Source organism: Hemicordylus capensis, chromosome 3 (assembly GCF_027244095.1).
Source record: "Hemicordylus capensis ecotype Gifberg chromosome 3, rHemCap1.1.pri, whole genome shotgun sequence".
Lineage (NCBI taxonomy): Eukaryota > Metazoa > Chordata > Lepidosauria > Squamata > Cordylidae > Hemicordylus > Hemicordylus capensis.
In genome coordinates, this window is record NC_069659.1 from 220,559,724 (window position 1) to 220,582,752 (window position 23,029).

Sequence of the window (23,029 nt, forward strand, 5' to 3'; positions counted from 1 at the left end):
ATGGGGGTGGAATGATGGTCCTAGGAGGGGCTTCAGATCCAGAACATTTTGTAAGTTCTGGCTTGAAACAAGCCAGATTGCACAATTTCTCTGCTGTTGGATGAGGACATCTACGTGGGTTAACCTTCCCACATGCTCCAGAGGACAGGACTTAATTAGTTAGAGGATTTATAATCCCAGGGAAGGGTAACTTCTCCCAGTTCTTCCAGTCCTGCCTTTGCTCCAGAGACAGACTCCAGATTTCAGCCAAGCCTGTCCCTCTCAGCTACTACCTCATGATCTCCCTTGCTAATTTTCTTTACTCTTTGGCTTCCTAGTCAGCCTCCTTTCTCATCCTTAACTTAAAAAAAAAAAAAGTCCCCTCTTTACCCCTTTCCTTTTCTTCCCTCCCTCCTTCTCCTACTATCCCTGGATAGGAGTGACAAGGGAAATTGAGGCACATTCTCGTGCCCAAAGGAAAAAAAAATCCACTCTGCTGCCCTTTCGGGTAAGATGGCATTTACAGAATGTCATTGATAAGTTGTCTTCTACAACTACTATGAATATTTATGTACTACTTTTCAACAAGAGGTCTCAAATCAGTGTACATAGACATGAATATTTAATCAATTTAATTAGCTTTAATTATTTTTGATTCATTAGTTGGCTCTAATTAATTAATCTATGCAACAACAACACCATAACAAATCCACTAAAAAGAGGGATATATTGATTCTACTTCCTCTTCTTCATCAGAGGGGCCATCTGAGAAAAAATATAGATGTAGAAAGTCTGAGGTCCAAGAGGCCCAAAAAGACAAAAAAGCAAGACAAGGCTAAGGGGTATCAGGCCTTGCCATACCATTCTTCAGCCACTTCTGTATATGACTCACCTGACACCACCCATGGGGTCCTGACCTTAATCCTTCTAAGCCAGGACCCATTGACAATATTGAAAGTCCTGTAGATGTACCAGATAACCCTGACTTGGGCCTTATTCCAAAGAAGAGGGTGAATGGTCAGATGACCAAAATCTTGAGTTCTTCTCTAGGAGGTTTTTTTATCGCTGAGGACTTTCCCTACCTTTTCCACAAGGCCAAAACACTCTGTGTGTACAACAGTCTTCCCAGAGAGAACAGCTGGTTCCTTCCAGGGAAACCTTAATCTTCCCAACTCCTAAGGCCACATGAATTACTTTTTTCATTCCCAGACTCCTTTACAGAGACAATAAAATGAGAGTGGCGAGCACCAGCAGTACATAGAAAGCCCATACAGCTAGTGAATACACTTTATGGACTTAGGCAGCCAGGTTCAGAAATGTTTCAGATGCTCCCCACTGATATGCCAGTGGGAGCTTTACTGTCTAGTGCAATACTTCCTTGTGATGGAGACAGCACTTTCAGAGACACCAATGAAAAGAAAATTGAGGCTGACATAAAGAGAGGGCATGAGGCCTCTTCACTGGCTATTCGTGCATCCTCGGCAGCTTCTATCATGGTTAGAGCATTGTTGCTTTGACTAGATGAGTCACTCCTGTCTCCCCTCTCAGATTATATGCCAAAAGCAGATGTTATTAAAGATTTAAAAAGCTCATGTCTTTGTAGCTGATGCTACACTGGATTCGATTCGCTCTACATCACATTCTACAGCATCTGTGGTGGTTGCCAGGTGCTTGCTGTGGCTCAAACATTGGCGAGTAGACCCTACGTTGCACAATAATCTAGCCACAGTACTCTACAGAGCTACTAAACATTTTAGTGATGAGGCTCTTCAGAAGATCCTTATAGAAACAAAGGACAAAAAGGAGGCCCTTCCTTCTGCTCCTCACAGGGAGGACAGGAGGCTTCCACACAAGCCCTTTCAGTCTTTTCATCCATTTCATTCCTCCTTTAGGCAATGAGACAGAGATAACAGGCCACAACATTACTTTTGGAACAAATACTGTGCCGCCACCAGAACACACAACCAAGACTTTGGATCACAACCCAAACCCAGACCATCCTACTGACTGCCCACAACTGGTGTGGGAGGCTTTGTCCCACTTCTTCCACTCCTGGGACCCACCTCAGACGTGGGTCTTAAACACCATACAACACAGCTACAAAATAGAAGTTACTGCCCTCCCCAACAACCACTTTCTACCAACACCAAGGTCACATTTGCCTAGCAAACACTCCAGTGTCCTCCATGCCGTTCAACATCTGATTTTATTAGCCACCATAGAGCTATTAAAGGGGAGAGGGCATCTAATTTTATTTACTGTGCTCAAAAAGATGGATCACTAAGAGCAGTCGTAGATTTAAAATAGCTAAAAAGGTTTGTCTGGTGCTGGAAGTTCCAGATAGAGACCCTTTGCTCCATAGTGGAAGCTCTTCAACACCCCAACTTCATGGCATCAGTGTACCTCAGAGGCATACCTGCACATACCCATACATCCAGTGATTTGCCTGCTTCTTTGCTTCAGATGTGCAGGTCAACATTTCACTAGAGGGCACTTCTGTTCACCCTCTCATTGGCCCTTCAAGTATTCACAAAGATCCTCACACCCCTGTTGGCACACTTCTGCCTCCAGAAGATAAGGACCTTCACGTATTGGATGATCTCATCAAGCCATCATCCCTAAACAGTGGGAAATTAGACAAACATCTTGTGCTGCATACCCTACAAAACCATGGTGAACAAGACAAAGAGCCACCTCACACCTTTCACAAGCCTACACCACTTGGGGGTGATAATAGACACCACCCAAGATTGCCTTATTCTACCATGGGAATGCATCAAGACCCTCACCTCTCATACAACAAATTTCTATCTCCAAGAAAGTTTCTCTTCTTACTTTGGCAAAACTTCTGGGCCTGATGGTGGCATCCATGAACACAGTACCCTGAGTGCGTTCCCACCTCCATCCACTTCAATTGTTTCTTCTGACTTACCAGAACCGAATATCACAATGCCAGATGACCAAGGTCGGGGTCACCCCACAAGTCCTGCATTCGTTCCAGTGGTGGACTCAACAGTTTCATCTCCCATGGCAAAACCTTCCTAGATCCGCCAGAAATCATAGTGCCTACCAATGCCAGCTTGTTGGGATTGCGGGGGGGCCCACACTACCTTCAGTATTGTGCCCAGGGATGATGGTCCCCTCAGGAAAGGAGCCACAGCATAAACTGTTTGGTGCTCAGGGCTATCTGGCTGGCTGTATTAGCATTCCAACCAATCCTACAGAACTGGCATGTCCTGATACATATGGACAACATCACAGCCAAGGCTCACATGAACCACCAAGTGGGTATGAGATCTCAGTCCCTACACTCTGAAGCAGTCCTGCTTCTACAATGGGTGGAGTGGCACTTGACATCCCTGATTGCACACCATGTGAGCAGGTCATTTAACATGCAAGCAGACTGGCTCAGGCAGAAGTCCACCCAGTGGAGTGGAACCTACTCCCAGAGGCATTCGAACACCTGACACGTGCCCTATGGCATCCTCAAGTGGACCTGTTTGCCTTACCGACCAACTTGAAACTAATGGTAAAGTGTGCCGTCAAGTCGATTTCAGTTCCTGGCGCCCACAGAGCCCTTTGGTTTTCTTTGGTAGAAAACAGGAGGAGTTTACCATGGCCTCCTCCCGTGCAGTATGGGATGATGCCTTTTAGCATCTTTCTATATCACTGCTGCCCAATATAGTACCAGTGGGGATTCGAACCGGCAACCTTCTGCTTGTTAGTCAATCATTTTCCCGCTGCGCCACTTGAAACTAGCAAAGTTTTTCTCCCGATTCCCCTGTGAGGGTGTGGAGGCAGTGGAAACTCTTTCTGCTTCCTGGACCAAGGAGGTGCTCTACACCTTTCTACCAATTCTGGTTTTCCACTGCCTCCACAGGATCTGGCTACTCAGGGCCCAAGTGTTTCTAGTGGCACCACACTGGCCACATTGCCTGTGGCTTGCAGACATCAATAACTGGCAGTCAAGGGGCCCTGTTTATTTCCAATAATCTCAGACCTCCTTCTGCAGGGTCCAATTCTACATCACGCGTGGTTCAGGCTTGCTGCTTGGCGACTGAACAGAACATCCTGACATGCTGCGGGTATGTTCTGCAAGTCCTGGACCCCATCCTCGCCTCTAGGAGGGATTTCATAAACAGAATATACCAATCCACATGGTGGGTCTTCGTCTGATGGTGCCGACATCGTAGACTGGCAGCTGAGCGCTGTGGATTGCCAGAGTTGCTATTTTTCCTGCAGGAAGGGTGAGACCAAGGCTTCCCATCTAACACCTTGAAACAGCAAGCAGTGGCACTGGCACCTCTATCTTTCCAAAACATGTCTTTCATCTCACCCACATCTCAAGCGCTTTCTCAAAGGAGCTTCACTCAAGTTGCTGCCAGTTGTACACAGGTTTCCATCATGGGATTTACACAGGGTGCTATGTGTCCTTCATACTGCTTCTTTTGAACCAGTGCGTTTGATATAATCTACACCTCCTCTTGTCCAAATTTGCCTTCCTAGCAGTGTTCCCTTTAAGGTGTGCACGAGTGCATGCACTCACATATTTTTTTTGATGTCCGCTCAGTTAATTTTAGATCCTGCTCAGGCTGACTCAGGAAGTCCCCACACTGAATGCATGCATACATACATAAGCCTTTATTACGGTCAGAGACCAGCATAAAATTACACATTAAATGAAGGTAATACTAGAGAAAGGTTACATGTTGCTAGAGGTAATTGTAAATATGATGGCGCTATGATGATAGCTATTGTGAAAAAGCTAGAATTTAAAATAATTACAATTTAAAAGAAACAAGCTACACTACTAAGTAACTAAAACTGCTAAACCTACTTTTCCATAATAAAATGCACAGATAGAATAAAAGGGAGATTTAAATAGTAATAGTAATATAGCGGAAAGTAATTACATATGTAGTAAAAAGCTAAATATAAAATTAAGATTGATTAAAACTATAATGGTTACCATAAATTGGAGTATTACTAAAAGTGTTCAAACAACTTGCACTATGGCAGTGCATAATATTTTATTAGATTAATGTAGTGTAACTTCACCACTTAAGTGTATTTTAGTGTACTCTACCATTTAGTGTAATTCAGTGTAACTTTTACACTAAAATACACTTAAGTGGTGAAGTTACACTACATTAATCTAATAAAATATTATGCACTGCCATAGTGCAAGTTGTTTGATACAAAGAATATGGAGGGGAGTATTATCAGGAATCAGATTAGGGGAGCCCATCAGCTATCATCTCTCACCGGATGCCAATCGCAGCCGCACAGAACTTGGCAACGATTTTTGTGGTGGTGGACGGGGGGTTAGAGTCAGATAGCAGCAATTGAATATAGAAGTAACTCATACGACCCATACGCGTGTTCAGCAGTGGAGAAATAAGGGCAGCACAAATGTCTTTGTAGAAAAGGCACTATAGAAGCATATGCTCGGTGGTTTCAATTTGTTCTGAGCCACAGGGGCATAGTCGCTCTGCATACGGGATCTTTCTGTATAAGTCCTCTATTACTGCTGAGTGAGACCATGGCAGCAGGGCAGAGTGAACGCCCTTCTATGGTTTGGGGCCTCCAGTTGAGAAAGGTATGTTGCCAGAGAGGCCATATATCTAAGCTCCTCACTTATACAAAATTTGGGGGCACTGCTGAGGTCCGCTTGGCGCTCAGTGTCTGTGATACGTTGTTTGATGGTAGCTTTTGCCTGATAGTATCCCATGTTGATCAGGGACAGAGGGGCGAGGCCCAGAGTAGCTAATTTCATCTCGATTGCCTGAGCCCTTATAGAATGGTAATCGTCATGAAGGGTTAGAGGGGCAAGACCAACATAGGAACATAGGAAACTGCCATATGCAGAGTTAGACCATTGGTCTATCTAGCTCAGTATTGTCTTCACAGACTGGCAGTGGCTTCTCCAAGGTTGCAGGCAGGAATCTCTCTCAGCCCTATCTTGGAGAAGCCAGGGAGGGAACTTGAAACCTTCTGCTCTTCCCAGAGCGGCTTCATCCCCTGAGGGGAATATCTTACAGTGCTCACACATCAAGTCTCCCATTCATATGCAACCAAGGCGGACCCTGCTTAGCTATGGGGACAAGTCATGCTTGCTACCACAAGACCAGCTCTCCTCTCCAATTGGACTAAGGGGTAGTTTAAGCCAATAGGAAAGGGTGGCCACCCACACCCTAGCCTTAATCTTGATCAGGCCTTTCTCCAGGCATAATGTAGCATTGGAGACACATCTTGGTACATGCAGTGTACTCGTTCCAAAGTCACGATATTGGGAAAAGGACCCAATTGAGCTCTATAGAGTAGTTAGGCTAAAGACTTGGCTTGGAACAGTTCAAGAGCTGCAGGGACATAGTGGCTTCCTCTTGGTCGCATAAATTGAAGAATAGCGGAGGAGCTTTGCTGAGCATTTAAGGCCACATTATCTCGGTAGGCTTTTCTGGAGCCACTTGAGTGAAAGACTACGCCCAGGTATTTAAAATGAGTCACTTGTTCAATTTTATGTCCCTTGATCCTCCAGGAATGGATCTTGGGCCTCCTAGCAAAGGCCATTATTTTAGTTTTGTTATAATTGATTTCCAGACCGTCTTCCGTGCAGTGTGAGAACCCTCAACGCTCTTCTAAGGCCAATGGGAGTTCTTGAAAGGCACTCTGAATGCATGTGTGCGCATACTGCCGCCCAGAACAAAGCTCATTCTGCTCACAGTTGAAAAAATGAGAGAGAACATTGCTTACTAGTAGCCATCACCACAACCAGACAACTCAGAGCTGAGAGCTTTATCAGCGAATCCAAACTTTTGCGTTTTCTCTCAAGACTCAGTCAGGCTTATACAGAACATCCATCCTTCCAAAAGTCCCATTGATTTTTCACCACTCGCAAGATGCCATTCTACCATTTTTCTATCCAAAACCTGTACATGCCTTGGAAAAACAATGGCATAAACTGGGCATGCACTGCTGTTTGGAAGACCTTTTTCAATTGCACAGTGTTGTTCAGAACCACTGATGCCTTGTTCATCTTTCCTTCCAGCCTCCATGGGCCAGAGTATCTGCACCTACCATTGCTTGATGGATTAAGGCTAGGGGTGTGCATGGTCTGATGCACCCCCGGTCCTGCACGGGGGGGACTGTTGCTTTAAGCGGGGGGTGGTAGTACTCCCCCCCCGCCACTCTTCCCCCTCCGGTGCTGTATCATTTGAAAAATCTTCGTCACGGCATGCGCGTCAGAGACAAGTGCGCGCGCCGCGGAGGGCGCATGCGTGCCGCTAGCGCTCGTCTCTTTGAAGGCTTTACAAACAACGACGGGGGAAGGGGCGGCAGAGGAACTCTGCCGCCCCAAGAAGATTTTTCAAATGACACAGCGCCGGAGGGGGAAAGAGCAGCAGGGGGGGAGTACCACCACCCCCGCTTAAAGCAAGAGTCCCCCGCCCATCTGGACCTCCGGACCGGTCTGGCGGTCTTTTGAATTGTGCCGGACCAAACCATGCACACTCCTAATTAAGGCATATATAATATTAGCATATGCAGTATAGAACCTGCACCCTCCTCTCAAGATCTTTACACACTCTACTATTGCCGCCATCTCTACTAATGTACCGCTAGCAGAAATCTGCAGAGCAGCCACATGGTCCTCTTCATCTACTTTCACTAGACACTATAAGCTCAATCTGCATTGCTCCTCTCAAGCAGCATTCAGCAGACAGGGCCTGCAACACATTCTTCTGCCCCGGTAGACGCTGATGCTCCCACCCGGGGTTTTCAGCAGTGGCATGTCCCACAGAGATGTCCTCATCCAGCAGCATTGGTTACTCACCATGAGTGCTGCTTCTTGCTGGATTCGAGGACATCTCAACCCACCCATTGGGGCATCTGCATCTACTGGTCTGCATTTTTGTCCTGTCTTCTTACTTTGCCTATCTCCGAATCTTGACCTTGCTGATCAGAACTGGGAGGGGTTACCCTTCCCTGGGCTTATAAAGCCTCTAGCTAATTAACTCAAGTCCTGCCCTCTGGAGCACGTGGGACGGTTAACCCACAGAGATGTCATGGAATCCAGTAATAAGAAGAAGCCTTCACAGTGAGTAACCAATGTTCTTTTTAAGCAATTTTTAGCCATTTTTTAGCCATTTTTAAAGAGAAATTTCTTTTTAAAAGAAATTTTTCTTTTCTTTCTTTCTTTCTTTTTAAAGAGAAATTTTAAAGAGAAAGAGAAAAAAAATTACCAGAAACCAGAGGATTGACCCATAGCTCTGAAAAAAATATTCTTGCCAATGTGGACTTCATATGTGCCAGATTCCAGAAATATAAAAGGTTGCCCCATTTTATGAAGGCAAGGGGCAGATTCCTCCACATGGGGGTGGAATGATGGTCCAAGGAGGGTCTTCAGTTTCAGAAGTGTTTGAAAAGTTCTGGCTTGAAACCTACCAGATTGCACAGTTTAGCCGCCCCCCCCCAAAAAAAAAATTCACCAACAATCAAGGGATTGACCAATTCTCTTTGAATTCACTACAGGGGGCCCTGACCTCCTTCCCCATATTTGTGGCAAGTTTCAGTGCTCCAGGACCAACCAGTGATTTTCTTTCAATTTCCCCATTGACCACCATGGGGGGAAATCCAAATTTAAGTTGGGATTTGGATTTGAATTCCAAATCCAATCTGATATCCAATATTGCCAAATTGGATTAGGTTGAATCCGAATCTTCTGAACACACACAGGCCTAATTTGCATCCTCTAGTTTTATACTTGTAAGAATTTGCTATGTGGAGCACAAGAGCAAACAGCAGAACACGAACCTGAGGCCCATAGCTTAGCTCTGGCCAAGGAAGGCTAACAGATAATCTTGGGTATAAATAATTCCTACACACTGTAAATGTAGATTGCTTTTTAGTGCTGTAGAGTTTTTATTTAATTATTTCACTATTTGTCAAACTGTTTCAGATGATAAAGCAATATGTAAATGCTGTAAATTAAAGTTGATTTTCTAAATGTTTCTGTTGAGTCCCATTGAATTCATTGATACTTGACAGAAAGACAGTAAGAATAAAGCATCTGACTTTTTAAAAAGGAATCTTCAAAACTCTCATTTTGGTTATTTTAAATAGAATGTTGATCAGATTGCTACATTGCATCCCTGCCCACCCCTTTAAAAAAAAAAAGATCAGATACCTAGGCATATCTTGATTTGACTGTCTTACTACTAAGTATCAATTTGATACAGGGCGTTTTTGTGGTTTTGATGAGTCAGTGCTTCTGACATTCAAAGCTGTATGGAGTTGATACTAATGCTTGCACTCATAGTTAAAGATTATTGTTCCAAATCTGCAAGCATGTAGTACTAAACCTTTTCTGCTCGGTAACATTTTGGTAAAGATAGAATTGACACAAATTCATTTTCAAGTGCAAGTCAGGGCCAACTTGGAGGGCTCTCCTGGCAAAATCTGCATGAATTCCAGCCCTCATGGGGTTTTAAGCTAAGATTAATTTTCTTTTGCTTCTGGTTTACTTAAGGATGTGTAGAAAGTAACTTTCTGAAAAAAATGATCACATATTTTAAAATGCTACTATGTGGTTCTGTGCCTAATTATGACTTGTAGGCTTTGCAGCTGTACAATATATATGTAAACTATGGTGAGTGTGTATGTGATAAAAGCACACCAAGCTGACAAAACCACTTGTTGGGACATTAAGCATTTCATTAGTTGGTTTCATTAGTGATTTAAGATGTCCATGTACAATAGAAATGATCTGTCTGGGTTGTGAGAGATTGCCTCAAGTCAATAGTGTTCTATGTTTAGAGCTCTATTGGATCAGACCAAAAGTCCATTGAGTTCAGTGTTGTATTTCTCCCAGTAGTCAACCAGAATTTTCTGGAAAACTTACAAGTAGGCCATAAAGCCAATAGTCTTTCCCCCAGAAACTGGTTATTAAAGGTCCATGGCCTCTGAACTTGGAAGTTTCACATAGATGTGGGTAGATTTCATGAATTTGTTTCTATGTTTAAATTAGTAACCACTGCCACATCTTGTGGCAGCAATTCCCATTAATCAAGTGTACATTATATAAGAAAAATACTCTTTCTCCTGCCAGTCAGTTTCATTGGATGAGAGAGGGAGAAACTCTTTTCCTCGGTCATAATTTTATAAAAATGTGTTGTGCCCCCCTCCCCACTGTTGCCTTTGAAAAACAAAACAAAAAACAAACTTAACAAGTCTCAAATGTGTGGTGTTTATCTATAGGCAAAGTGCTCCAGCCTTTAAATCACTTTAATTGCCCCTTTTCAGCTTTACAGTGGCTTTCGGGGGACACCAAAGAATTGGATAAGGGCATATTACTTGCATTTGCAGCTACTTGCAGTTGCCAAAAAGGGCATTTTTATGAGCAACTCAGCTTTTGGAGAATAATATTTTTATATTAAATTTATAACTTTATTTGCATCATGGAACTAAAGGCAGCATTTATGGGATCTGGATCGTGATCTATTGCATTCATAATGAATTGGGGGTTCTGTGTCTGCACAGGGACCTTGCGGGCAGACTAACTACCCTGTTTCCCCGAAAGTAAGACCTAGCAGTAATTTCTGATGTACCGCTAATTGCCCTAGTGCATTTTTTGGGGCTAAAATTAATATAAGACACTGTCTTATTTTCGGGGAAACACGGTAGCTCCTTGAGATGCCCACTCTGCCCAGCACGTGCTCCATGCTTTCATTGAAAATGGCGGTTGTGGGTGTCACTTCTTGAGTTTTTGTTTGACTGCCTAAGTGTTTATACCTCGGTGGTAGCTCCTCTGTTCAACTAGAAAGAAAAACAAAGAAAATTAGATTTAACTTCCTTGACTACTCTTTGCTGCACGATTCTACTAAGAATACAAACTGACTTGAGAGACAATTTGTGAATTTGGCCAGATGCAGAGCCGGTTGGCCCTGTCCTTTGTGTAGAGTGTTGCATTAAATTGCCCTCTACAGACCATCATGACTCATGCTTGTGTCTCGGAGAACAGCACAATACATTATCTTGTAAAACTTGTTGCTCGTTTTCTAAGCAAACTTTGAAAAATAGAGCTCTGTGTCTACGGGCGGCACTTTATGACCAGGCGCATTGGCCACCGACTCAGAGACAGTCACTCTTTGACGTCAGCTTCTATCTCTGTACCGGCCTCGGTATCGAGTGCCTACGGAGCTTCCAAGGAGCAGTCTAAAACCGTGGTGTCGGAGCCAGATTTCAAAAAACCGAAGGAAGTGTCGACAGAATCGCACAGACACAAGGAAAAGAAGTGGAGGCGAGAGTCGGAGCAGGAAGGTGCTTCGCCGCCCACAAAGAAGCACCATAGTGCTACACTTAGTGGAACGCCATCACCCACATTGATGCAGGAATGCAGTTTGGCATGGGAGACGCAGATATCCATGTCTACATCTAGTCCAATATGGATTATCTCGGTACTGAAGACTTCAGTGTTGGTATCCATACCGACATCGATGGCCTTGCCAAGAGGCACGACATCGAGAGCGTCAATGTCGGCAACTTTCGACATGGTGCCAAGGGTGTTGACGGCGAACCCAACCTTGACATCAAGAAGACATCTTCTTCTCTCAGCAGCACAAACTCTGGTGCAATCTCCTACAACCCCTCAAAGGAGCAGCTCAGTGGTAGGAGGTGTTCGTAGTGGGCACTTATTATGATTATGACCAGGATGAGGAATTCAATCTGGATAAAGATGAGGTGACTTCCTCAGTTGGAGCTGTTAGACTAGACGTATAGCACGCCGTCAGGGTCGACCTCAGGGATTTCTGAGCACTGGACTTGATGTGGAACAGGATGTGGATGATGACCCAGGTCTACCTCCAAAGACACCCTCATTATCACCTCTGCAAGTTACGAAAATACATGGGGCTGAACGACCAGTGCAGGAGGTGTCAGGATTATTAAGACCTAGAGCGACTGTGGGGCCAGCTGTGACTTCTAGCACATCTGCAACATTTGTACCTCTGACATGGAAGGCCCCTAGCCAATATAATATTTCACAGGGGCTTCATTTGCCAACGATTCGGCCTTTTCACAGAGAAATTATGCACTCCTGTGGATTTAGGCACATGCTGCCTGATGACTAGGCAGATTATCTCCGTTGGAAGGCTCAGCAAGAACCTGTACACCAGCCTATTCTGGCTCATCAAGAACCAATTCGCCATTCAGGGCCTGTTCTTGTAGCTGTTGCAACACAAGCTGCTCAAACGTTTCCCTGTGCTTCTTAATACTGCTATACAGGTGGCTGAGGTTGTAGCTGTACCAACAGTTTCTGCAGCTGACCAGACTCAGCCACTAAAACCGCTGCAACCATGTGCACCTTTCCTCGAGTCATTTCAGACTCCAGTAGTACAAGTGAAAATGTCTGGTAAGCGGAAGAGGGAAACAATCCCTCCTCCGACTCCACAATTGCCTTCATCCACTGAGGCCAAGGGATATTCTTCAGAGTCTGCTGAATTGGATTCTGGCAGGGCTAGTCTCTGATCAGATCTACCCTCAGATGTACCTCAGAGGCTGTCAACATCTCCATTTGAAGACCTAAAAGACCTCAGCCTTCCATCCTTCCGAGGTCGGTAAAATGAGTACCCAGAATGTTGGGGGCAATATGCTAAATCATTGTAAACCGCTTAGAAAGCTCCGGCTATAAAGCGGTATATAAATGTAAGTGCTATTGCTATTGCTATTGCTAAAAGCTTATCGTGCTCTTATTAGAGAGATCACTGAAGCCCTAGATATGGACTTAACACTGCCAGAGACGGAGCTGAAAGATCCAGTTTACAACATGATGGCAGCAGCTAAGTCTTCACACCCCTTATCCCTTATCCCTCACTAAAGCAGCCAAGACAGCATGGGATGTTCTACTAACATCTACACATCTTCAAAGGGAGGTCATCGCCATGCAACACCTTCCGACAAGGAGGGGAAAAAGATTTATTGGGCAGGAAGATATGCCATGTCCAGCCTGGCAGTTAGAATTGCAAATTATGCAGCCTGCATGGCTCTCTATAACCACTTTTTGTGGGATACCCTACTAGAGGATTCTACAAAAATGACTGCAGAAGAGTTTCAAGATAGATTTTCAGAGCTGTATGAAAAAACAACCTCTGTTACAAGGCAGCAGCTCAGTGCCTTCAAACATCTTGCTGAAACAGAGACCAGAGCTATGGTGACAGCGGTTACCATGCGCCGTTTTGCTTGGCTCAGGTTCACGATGCTACAGCAGGGCATGTGGGAATGTGTGGGAAACCTAGTTTTCGACGGCAAGGGGTTATTTAACGAAGGAACAAATTCCACAATGGAATCTCTTAAAAAATCAAAATACACAGCCAAGACATTCATGGCCTCTTCATTGGCGTTGGGCTCGTGTAACCGCACATATGGTCACCAGAGACCTTTTAAATACCAAGACCGAAGGGAGTTTAAGAGGCAGTATAGACCCTTCCAAAGATCTAAGGGGTTTGGACAAAGGAATAAAAATCAGAATGTCCATTCTAACAAGGACAATGCCAAGCAGTGTCTTTGATTCAACAGTCAGTCCACTGCACAATCAACATCAACAAATTGCCAAAGCACCCAACATCTGCTTCGTAGTTGCCAACAACACCATCCGGTTGGCAAGCCATGCCCAAGCATGGCAAAACATAACATCAGATCATGGGTACTCAGAATAATACAGACTGAGTATGTGAATAGAGTTCAAGAGTCTACCACCATTCACGGGCTTGAAGTACACCAAGGCCACACCAGTGCTTCTACAGGAGGTGCAGGTGCTTCTCGAGAAGCAGGCGATTGTACCAGTGCAGTGGACAGACAAGTTGTCCGGGTTCTACTCCTGCTACTTTCAAATTCTGAAGCGGGATGGAGGAATCAGGGCAATCATGGATCTTCAGGGGCTCAATTGGTTTGTTTGGGCCCGGGAGATCAGAATGGTGACATTGCAGGCAATTCTATGCTTCCTAAGCAGGGAGGAGCGGGTAGCAATGTTAGATTTAAATGATGCCTATTTTCATGTGGGATTCAGGAGGATCACCGCAGATACCTCAGATTTACGGTGGGAAATGTTGTGTACCAATATGCAGCCTTGCCCTTCGGATGGTCGACGTGCCCACATGTTTTTACAAAGGTCATGGCTGTAGTGGTAGCCTATTTACGTACACAGGGGCTTGTGGTCTACCCATACTCGATGATTAGCTTCTGGTCAGCAGCAGCAAAGAAGAGTTAGTTTCACAGATCGAATCTGTGATTCAGCTGCTGCAGGATTTAGGAATCAATATCAACTGGAAGAAGTCGAGGTTGGAGCCACAGAAACGGCTGAGTTTCATTGGGGCTATTCTGGACATGGGCACAAAGAGAGCATACTTACCTGTGGAGCGTTGTCAGTAGATCAAGAGTCTTGCTCAGCAGTTTATATGCAATCCGAGACAGCTCAACACTCAGTGTTGGACTCCCTTCATTGGTGGATAGCAGAGGAAAATCTTTGCGGGGGGGGGGGAGTTCCGTTCACATCCTTAACACCAACTCAGTGGGTGACATCAGATGCCTCCCTAGTGGGTTCGGGAGAGCATTGTGGAGATCATCAGATTCAGGGGAAGTAGTCCAAGCCATAAGCTCAGCAACATATAAACTACTTAGAGCTACAAGCGCTGTTTCTGGTTCTAAAAGCATTCAAACCCATGCTAAGGAACACAGTGACGCAGGTACAGGAGGACAATACGACAACCATTACATACCTCAACAAACAAGGAGACATGCTGTCTGCGTCGTCATGAGCCCTGAGCATGAGGATTTGGGAGTGGTGCATTGCTCATGCTATATATCCAGTGGCCATACACATAAGAGGCGTGGACAGTGTTCTGGCCAACAGCCTAAGTCAACATGGCAGTACGATCAACACCATGAGTGGGAGATCAAGAACTCCTGTCTCCAGAAGGTTTTCAACATGTGGGGTCATCCAGCAGTGGACTTATTTGCAACTGCTGCCAACAGAAAATGTGTGAAATTCTGCTCATGTGCAGGAATAGGTAAGGAATCACTGGGAGATGCGTTGCAACACAGGTGGAACAAGAACATCCTATACCTTCATCCGCCACAGCCTGTAAACAACCGTGTCCTAGCACAGATTCTAAGAGAACACGACATGCATACTGGTGACATCATGGTGGCCGAGACAACTGTGGTTTGCTCTGCTGTTACATCTCGCAAAGGGGAACTTTTACAGGTTTCCACTCATCTCGCATCTTCTGGTTCGAGAAAAGGGAAAAGTGCTGCATCCGGATGTAAAAACTCTGGATGAGTGCTTGCAGGGGCGTAGCAAGGTCGGAATAGGCCCAGAGACAAGATTTTAAAATGCCCCCCCCCCCCTCACTGAAGCTCAGCTCATGAAGTAAAGACATCTTAAATGAGTCTGAATAGTGGTAACAAAACGTGTGTGTGTGTGTGTTTGTTTGTTTATACACACACACACACACACCTATGTGCCACAACAGAACATCATCCTAACTTTTTTTTTTAAAGGTTTTGTAAATTGTTGACGATGCAAGTCATTTAATGGTACTAGAGAAAGACATGCTGTTCTGGTAGCTCCAGGTCTTAACACTCATATCAATTTCGGAGGATGAATACAACTGAAAGAAGCCTGGGCAGGTGCGCAACTGGGGGAGTCAGTCATGTGACTTGCCTCTGGGGGCCCCCCAAGGCAGTGGGACCCCAGACAACTGTCTCCCCTTGCCCTATTATAGTTACGCCCCTGACTGCTTGGAAGATCGGCTTTAGAAAAAAATACTATTGAACAATAGGCGTCTGTCGACGCATAGCAATTATAGTAGCAAATGGAGGTGTTCTGCTAGCTATGCAAGGAAACACGATTACCGTCCGTTAAGGGCCACGGTAAAACAAGTACTCCTATACATTATTTCCTTAAAATTGAAAGGGCTAGCAAACGTATTGATAAAGGTCCATCTGGCAGCCATTTCTTCAAAGCACAAGGGGTGGGATGGAACAATTGTGTTCTCTCATCTGGAGTGTAAGCGTTTCATTAAAGGACTTAATTTATATTCTCTGGTAAAGCAATCAATAGAGCCTTGGAGTTTTTTGTTAGTTCTGTCAACACTAACAGAAGCTCCTTTTGAGCCACTGGAGTATGCAAGTTTGAAGCTGCTCACACTTAAAGTTGTGTTCCTGATAGCGATCACTACAGCCAAGCATGTGAGTGAATTGACAGCTTTGAGGATGGACGTGCCATACACTCAATTCTACCCTCACAAGGTTGTCGTGCAGCTAGATCCAAACTTCCAGCCTAAAATTATTTCAGACTTTCATTTGAACCAAGAAATTATCTTACTAACCTTCTTCCAGAATCCAGAGACAGCCTTAGAGAGGGCGCTGCATTCCCTAGATATCCACCGTTCATTTCTATACTATCTAAAGAAAACAAACACAATAAGGAAAAAGAGGCTATTTGTGGCCTATAAAGGAAGGAGTAATGGTCTCCCTATATTGCAGCAAAGGCTGGCCCATTGGTTGGTGGAACTGATTGTATATGCCTACAAACAGCAGGGGATTGAACCTCCATGCACCATTCGGGCGCATTCGACAAGGGCATATGCTGCATCTGCAGCACATCTGTCAGGGATTCAAATGGCTGATATCTGCTCAGCAGCAACTTGGTCATCTCAGCAGCCATTCATCAAACATTATGCCATTGTCTTGCGGATGGCAAGACAGGCTGAGTTTGGGAGGAGCATATTGAAAAGGGTGTTGCCATAGCTTAGGGTTTACTGGACCCACCACCAGAGGCTAAAGCTGGCTAATCACTCAATTTATTATGAATACAATGGATCACGATCCAGATAAACAGGTTGCTCACCTGTAACTCTTGATCTGGAGGTGATCCATTGTATTCATAAGACACTCCCAAGCCATCCCCGCAAGAGTAAATACCTTAAATAACTTAGAGAGGTCACTTAAGAAATAAGTCAAATCGTCTGTAATTGACGGTCTGCAAGAAACTGAAGTGATGCCCTCAACCACTGTTTTCAACGAAGCATGGAGCACGTGCTGGGCGGAGTGGGCGTTTCAAGGAGCTAGTTAGTCTGCCCATGATGTCCCTGCACAGGCGCAGAACCCCCAGTTCATTATGAATACAATGGATCATCTTCAGATCAAAAGTTACAGGTGAACAACCTGTTTTTCTCAGTGATCTCTTATCCAGGCTGACCAGACCCAGACGTGCTTAACTTCAGCAATGTGGCTGCAACATGTCCCCTCTTATTGTACCCTTACACCCAATACATGTCAAAGTTGGGGATTACAATGTACAGAGTGGATTGTACTAATTATTTGTGGCCTTTTTTTGCAGGGTTTGGGTCTTCTGATCAATCTGGTAGAGTACAGTGCACGAAATCGACACTGTCTTGTGAATATGGAAACATCATGTTCCTTTGACTCCTTTTGCTTGGGAGAAGCTGATGATAGTTTTAACACATCTGGACAGATGGCTGCTGTTCAGGCTTTAGTGCAGGTAAATGGCACCTTCTTGCCAAAAGATGTGCAGTGTGACAATTTGTTCATCAAAAAGTAAACAAATCATGTTGCATGATTACTTACTTCCTACTCCCAAACTGCTCATAAGTAGCACATTTCTGTTGTCCTTGGGGTACTGATATTCATTCAAGGTTAGTATATAGATGCTGCCTATGGTTCAGCATGCTATCATCTACTCTACAACTGAGCTATGGCCTTGAGCAAGAGGCCATAGCCAACATGCAGCGCAGGCTGATTCTTGTGCGTGGTAAGAAACACCTCACCTGGTCCACAAGCCAAAGTGTAGAGAATAGCTTGGCAACTGGTGTAAATCTAGATGACTTTGATTGGACTGACCAAAATGGCAGCAGCAGAAAGGTACAAACCAAAAAGGCAGTGCATGCAAATAAAGGGACATGGAGTGTGTGCAAGCCACTCACTTGCTATCAGACCAAGTGCAGGTGAACACTTGCCATTGCCCTCATGCTGATTTGACTAGATGTCCTCAACCAGTCAGGATGATGGTAGCAGCCTTGGCAGATGATGTCTGCCTTGCAGAAAGCTGCACTATATATGATGTGGGAAGTCAGTGAACAGAATCTTGTGCTTCCTCTTCTTCATGGCAGCTGCAGCAGGTAGGAGGATTTGAATTGGAGGGGTGATACAGGGGAGAGAGTTTGCCCCTTTCTCCTAGTGCCATTTTCCTGAACATTTTAAGTTGTCGCTATTACACACATGTGTACTACCCATGTGTGTTATCTGTGCTATTAGGATAAACTGGGTCAAATTTGGCTCAAACCAAATTTGCGAGTGTGAAAAACAGTCTGCAGTCATCTTTGGAGACAGTTGGGTTAATGCATATAGAAGATAACTAAAGTAGTGCTGTATATTATCTGAGTGGTGAGCCAGATGCATCTGAGAAGCTTCCAAATAAGATATTGTGAGGGTGATCTTTTGATTCTCCTCAACATCTGCCTCTGAAAATGATTGAGTCCATTTAGCTAAAAAGTAGATTAAAATAAATTAGTAAAATAGTTAAAGAATAGTAATGCACAGACTGTGATAAAATTAATTTGCAGATAATAGGTATGTATCTTGTACTATTTCGGGGAGATTCATTTACAGAATTTTGACCCAAACCTGGCTGTAAATATTTTATCTTTGTGATTTTTTTCATTAGCATAAAATAGCACATTTTGCTGAGCTTGCATAACATTTATCACAGGACATTCTGTGTAACATGAATTGAAAGGTGATGTAACTGAAGTATGTCCAGATATTTATGCTCTGCTTCAGATTCTACTCAGGTTTCTTGTATAGATTTTCTAGACTGTGGCTGAATGTATTATGATGCACACCTACTCTGATAACATAGTGTGATCATTTGGTTCTTTTATGAAATGTCACTACAAAGGTGAATACTAAAGATAGAAGTAAAGGAAGGTACACAGTGCAGATGAGATGTCAACCTAGTGCCAGTTAAATAGCTTATAACATTTGGGCTCATGACTCACTACCAGTGGAATTTTCTCTCAGTTGTTTCTGGAGCGTGAACGAGCAGCACAGTTGGCAGAGAGCCAAACAGATGAACTGATTAAAGAAGCTCCTACTGCACAACATGACAAGAGTGGGGAGTGGCAGGAAACCAGTGGAGAGATCCAGTGGGTCTCTACAGAAAAGCCAGAGAATGCAGAAGAGAAAGATAAGAAGGAGGAAGATGAAGAAGAACTTGATCTTAATAAAGGTAGGTGTGGCTTGGGGGCAGGGGGAAAGTGGTGCCTAAAGTAAAGTTTGAGTTTCATATTCTAGAATCCTCTTTTTCACCTCCATATAAAAGTGGTTGGTGGTTCTTGTTGTCAAGATTTAGTTTGTGCCCTAAAGCGTAGTTGTGTTAAGGAAGGATTAAAGTGCTTGTTTTGCTCTCTTATTGTGCTCATTCTAGTTTCTCTTTAAAAACAAAAAAACTGCTTCCTCTTATAAAATGCCAAAAAGAGTATTATTGAACTCTTGTTACTTTAGATAAAATTAACCTCAATCTTTTCCCTTCACTTTTGTCCCCTTGGTTCTAGCTCAGATATTGGCAATGTTTACTCAAATCCTGTTTTTCAGCAGCCATTGTGTATCCTAGTTTCTCTGTAGTCATCTGTTTCCCTTCGTTCTGTGATTTGTGTTTCTTTCTCCACCCCAACAATTGTTGAGAACACAATTGTTCCTGCTGCCTTTTTATTTTATTGCCCTGTATCTGTGGAGCCTTGGCGTATCTGTTAAACTTGAAAATAGGTTTGAGGAAAGATGCGATAATCCAAATGGATCTGAGCAATACTTACATTCTACAGAGCCCTAGCATCCAAGCGAGTGGGTAGAATCACTGAAGTTTACATGTGTAGAATTCGTGTGTGTGTGTGTGTGTGTGTGTGTGTGTGTGTGTGTGTGTGTGTGTGTCTGCTTTATAAGTGTTTGAGGGAAGATACCAGCTCTAGGAATGATCAGAAAAGTAAGATTAAATGATACTTGAATTTGTGAAATGGATATGCTTCTTGTTTACTTGTAGCCCTTCAGCATGCTGGGAAGCACATGGAAGATTGCATTGTGGCCTCGTATACAGCACTGCTTCTGGGCTGCCTCTGCCAGGAGAGTCCAGTAAGAAAACCAGTCATTACATAATTATTACATGGGTCTGAAATGCTGAATTGAAATAGATATTGAAGTGGATCCTTGGAGTCAGTACTCTATACTAGGGATGTGCACGAATGGTCTTCAGCACAGGCGGGGGTAGTACTTTAAGAGCGGGGGAGGGTGTATTAACCCCACCCCCTGCCGCATTTCCCCCGCTGGCGCTCTGTAAACCTTAAGCTCCTCAAGGCAGCAGCGTCTCCCCCCTCCCCCCGCCGCCCGATTCCCCCTGTCAGCTGGAAGTGGCCGGAAGTTGCAAGAGCGTGTGCACCCGCCATGCATGCACGGCAGACGGGGGGAATGGGGCAGCAGGGAGGAACAGATGAGTACACCCTCCCCTGTCCTTAAAGTACTACCCCTTTCCTCCACTGGTGCCAAAACACCAAATACTGCCCCAGCGCCGAAACATTTCGGAGTCCTTTACAATGGCCTCCAAAACGTTTCGGGCACATGCCAACTCAATACTCTGAAAACATGTTGGTTGGTACACTTAGTCTTAACTGAAAAGGGGGAAGAGAGAGCCAGTATGTATGTTACTTGAAGCTTTTCACTACACCACCTCAGAATACACTGATGCAGCTATTTCCATGGGGAGAGGCCGGACTTTTTCAAGCTGTTAACGCAGGTTTTGACTTCTGTTGTATTATAAGTTAGAATGCAAAAAGTTAATATTTTAGTATTTTGTAGCACCTTAGTTGGATTTTAGAATACTATTTGTGCATATTTTGCATTTAAAACAGGAATGAGTGCCCAGGGCAGTGCTATCCAACTTTGGCCTTCCTGCAGATGTTGGCTTACAACTCCCGTCATCTCTGACTGTTGGCCACTGTGTTTGGGGATGCTGGGAGTTGTAGTCCAAAAACAGCTGGAGGGCTGCAGTTGAGTAGTCCTGGCCTGAGGCATTTGAAATATAGCATTTTATATATACTTGAAAAAAATGCTTTGAAATATAGGCAGAAATGACACAAGTCATTAGCAGATTATGAAAGATTTCTCCAGAGCAGGGATTCTCAAACTTGGGTCCTCAGGTGTTATTGGACTTCAACTCCCATAATCCCCAGCCTCAGTGGCCTTTGGTTGGGGATTATGGGAGTTGAAGTCCAATAACACCTGAGGACCAAAGTTTGAGAATCACTGCTCCAGAGTATGAAAATAACCAATGCTGTGGGTTACTCCCAGTAGCAGTCAAGTCTTTTAATTGTCACAGTGGGCAAAAACCTCTGGCTAGATGATTGATCAAAAAGGAATGCACACAAACTCAAGAATCGCTAGTACATGGATTTATCTGAAAGTAATGGATAATAAGTTAATGATGAACCGGACACAATATAAGTTACAAGATATAAAATAGCAACATAATTGAAATTGAAAACAAACATGCTTTTAACAATGAATCTAAAAGGGCTAAATACTTCTGTGAGCTCTACCCTCTTATACATTCTGTTCCTCACCCTTTATCCTGTACTTTAGAAAGCTCTTTAAGTATTTCAAACCTAGAAAAAGAAAACATATTGTTAAGAGGCTAGGTGAATGGGGATGAGAAGTTACTGCAAAGATAGATACCTGAATGAGAAAAGGAGACGGTATTGGAGAGAGAGAGAAAGAGAGAGAGATGTCCCATCACTGAGATGTTCCCAATAATCGGTCTCCTGGGTGTTTCCCCTCTCAAACTAATGCTTATAAAGCAATGGGGGAAACCTTGATGTTTCCACTGTCCTGATTCGGGGGTTGTGTCAAAATAAGTCACCTGAGGAGCTATCATCTGTTAGGAAAATGGTATACAGCAGGAATTTTGTAGAAGCACCCCATGACCTCAACACTTTTCAGAGGCTGCTATATGTGTGCATTTATTGTATAAGCAGATCTTTCCCTATGTCTAAGGCAAAAATTAAGATGTAGGCAAATTAAACCAGCCTTGTCTTTTAGCACCTGAAGCAGTAATATTCACACAGGCCCCAAAGCCTAATGCTACTTTGGGTATAATCTCAGAATCTAAGCTTGGTCTACTCCTCTTAGGTTAGCAAACTGGACAAGAGTCCAACAGGGACTTTTGGCCCAGATTAACAACCAGTTGGCAGGTTTTTTTGTATGCACTTAACATTTTGCTTCTCTACACTTTTTAACTTTGCTATATATGGTTCATTCACAGACATAAAATATCTGTGCAGTTGTTAGATGAGGATGTGTCTCTTTTATTTTCCTCTTAAGGTTTACTATTAGTTTCCAAGCTTTGTAAAATGCCAAGACTGTTATTTGAATTCTATATATAATATGTAATGTTGTGTTGAGACGCTATAGGACATGAAAATAAGGTTTTTGGCCATCTTATCTGTACTGGGAGATGTGTCCTGTTCAATATACACCACATAGGGAATTAATGTGTGAGTGGTTAATTATGTGTACAAAGTAGTTCTTATGGTAACTATGGAAACTTTTTAATTCAAAACTTGCTTCCTTAGATCAATGTGACTACTGTGAGGACATACTTACCTGAAGGGGACTTCTCAATCATGACAGAAATGCTCAAAAAGTTTCTCAGTTTCATGAACCTTACTGTAAGTAGTATATAAAGGATTGCAGTGATTCCCCCCCCCCCGACTAGCTTTGGCACTACCCTTGAGATTACTTGAAACTAATGTACCTGTAATGTGTATAGTTGTGCCCTGGCATGACAACTTCACCATTTCCCCTACCCTGGCGGCAGCAGTGTTGAATCTGACAGGAATATACTCCCTATCCCCCTTTGCAGAGAAAATGGTGAGCCGGATAAGAGTGACTTCCCATCTGCCCAAAGTCCTCTGCCTCTGTTGTAGCTTGT

General features: G+C 43.9%; 1 protein-coding gene across 5 annotated transcripts in view; it reads left to right on the forward strand.

The window, feature by feature from the left end:
- WAPL (WAPL cohesin release factor) overlaps nt 1-23,029 on the forward strand; it is a 96,778-nt gene that overhangs the window by 70,926 nt on the left and 2,823 nt on the right. For all 5 annotated transcript variants that reach the window (XR_008319319.1, XM_053308751.1, XM_053308752.1 and 2 more), the window contains 4 exons: nt 17,375-17,536; nt 19,075-19,282; nt 20,090-20,178; nt 22,671-22,766. Coding sequence is in view for 4 of the 5 variants with exons in the window: in XM_053308751.1 (XP_053164726.1) it covers nt 17,375-17,536; nt 19,075-19,282; nt 20,090-20,178; nt 22,671-22,766 (555 nt within the window). In the remaining variant the exon portion in view is untranslated. The remainder of the gene's footprint in view (nt 1-17,374; nt 17,537-19,074; nt 19,283-20,089; nt 20,179-22,670; nt 22,767-23,029) is intronic.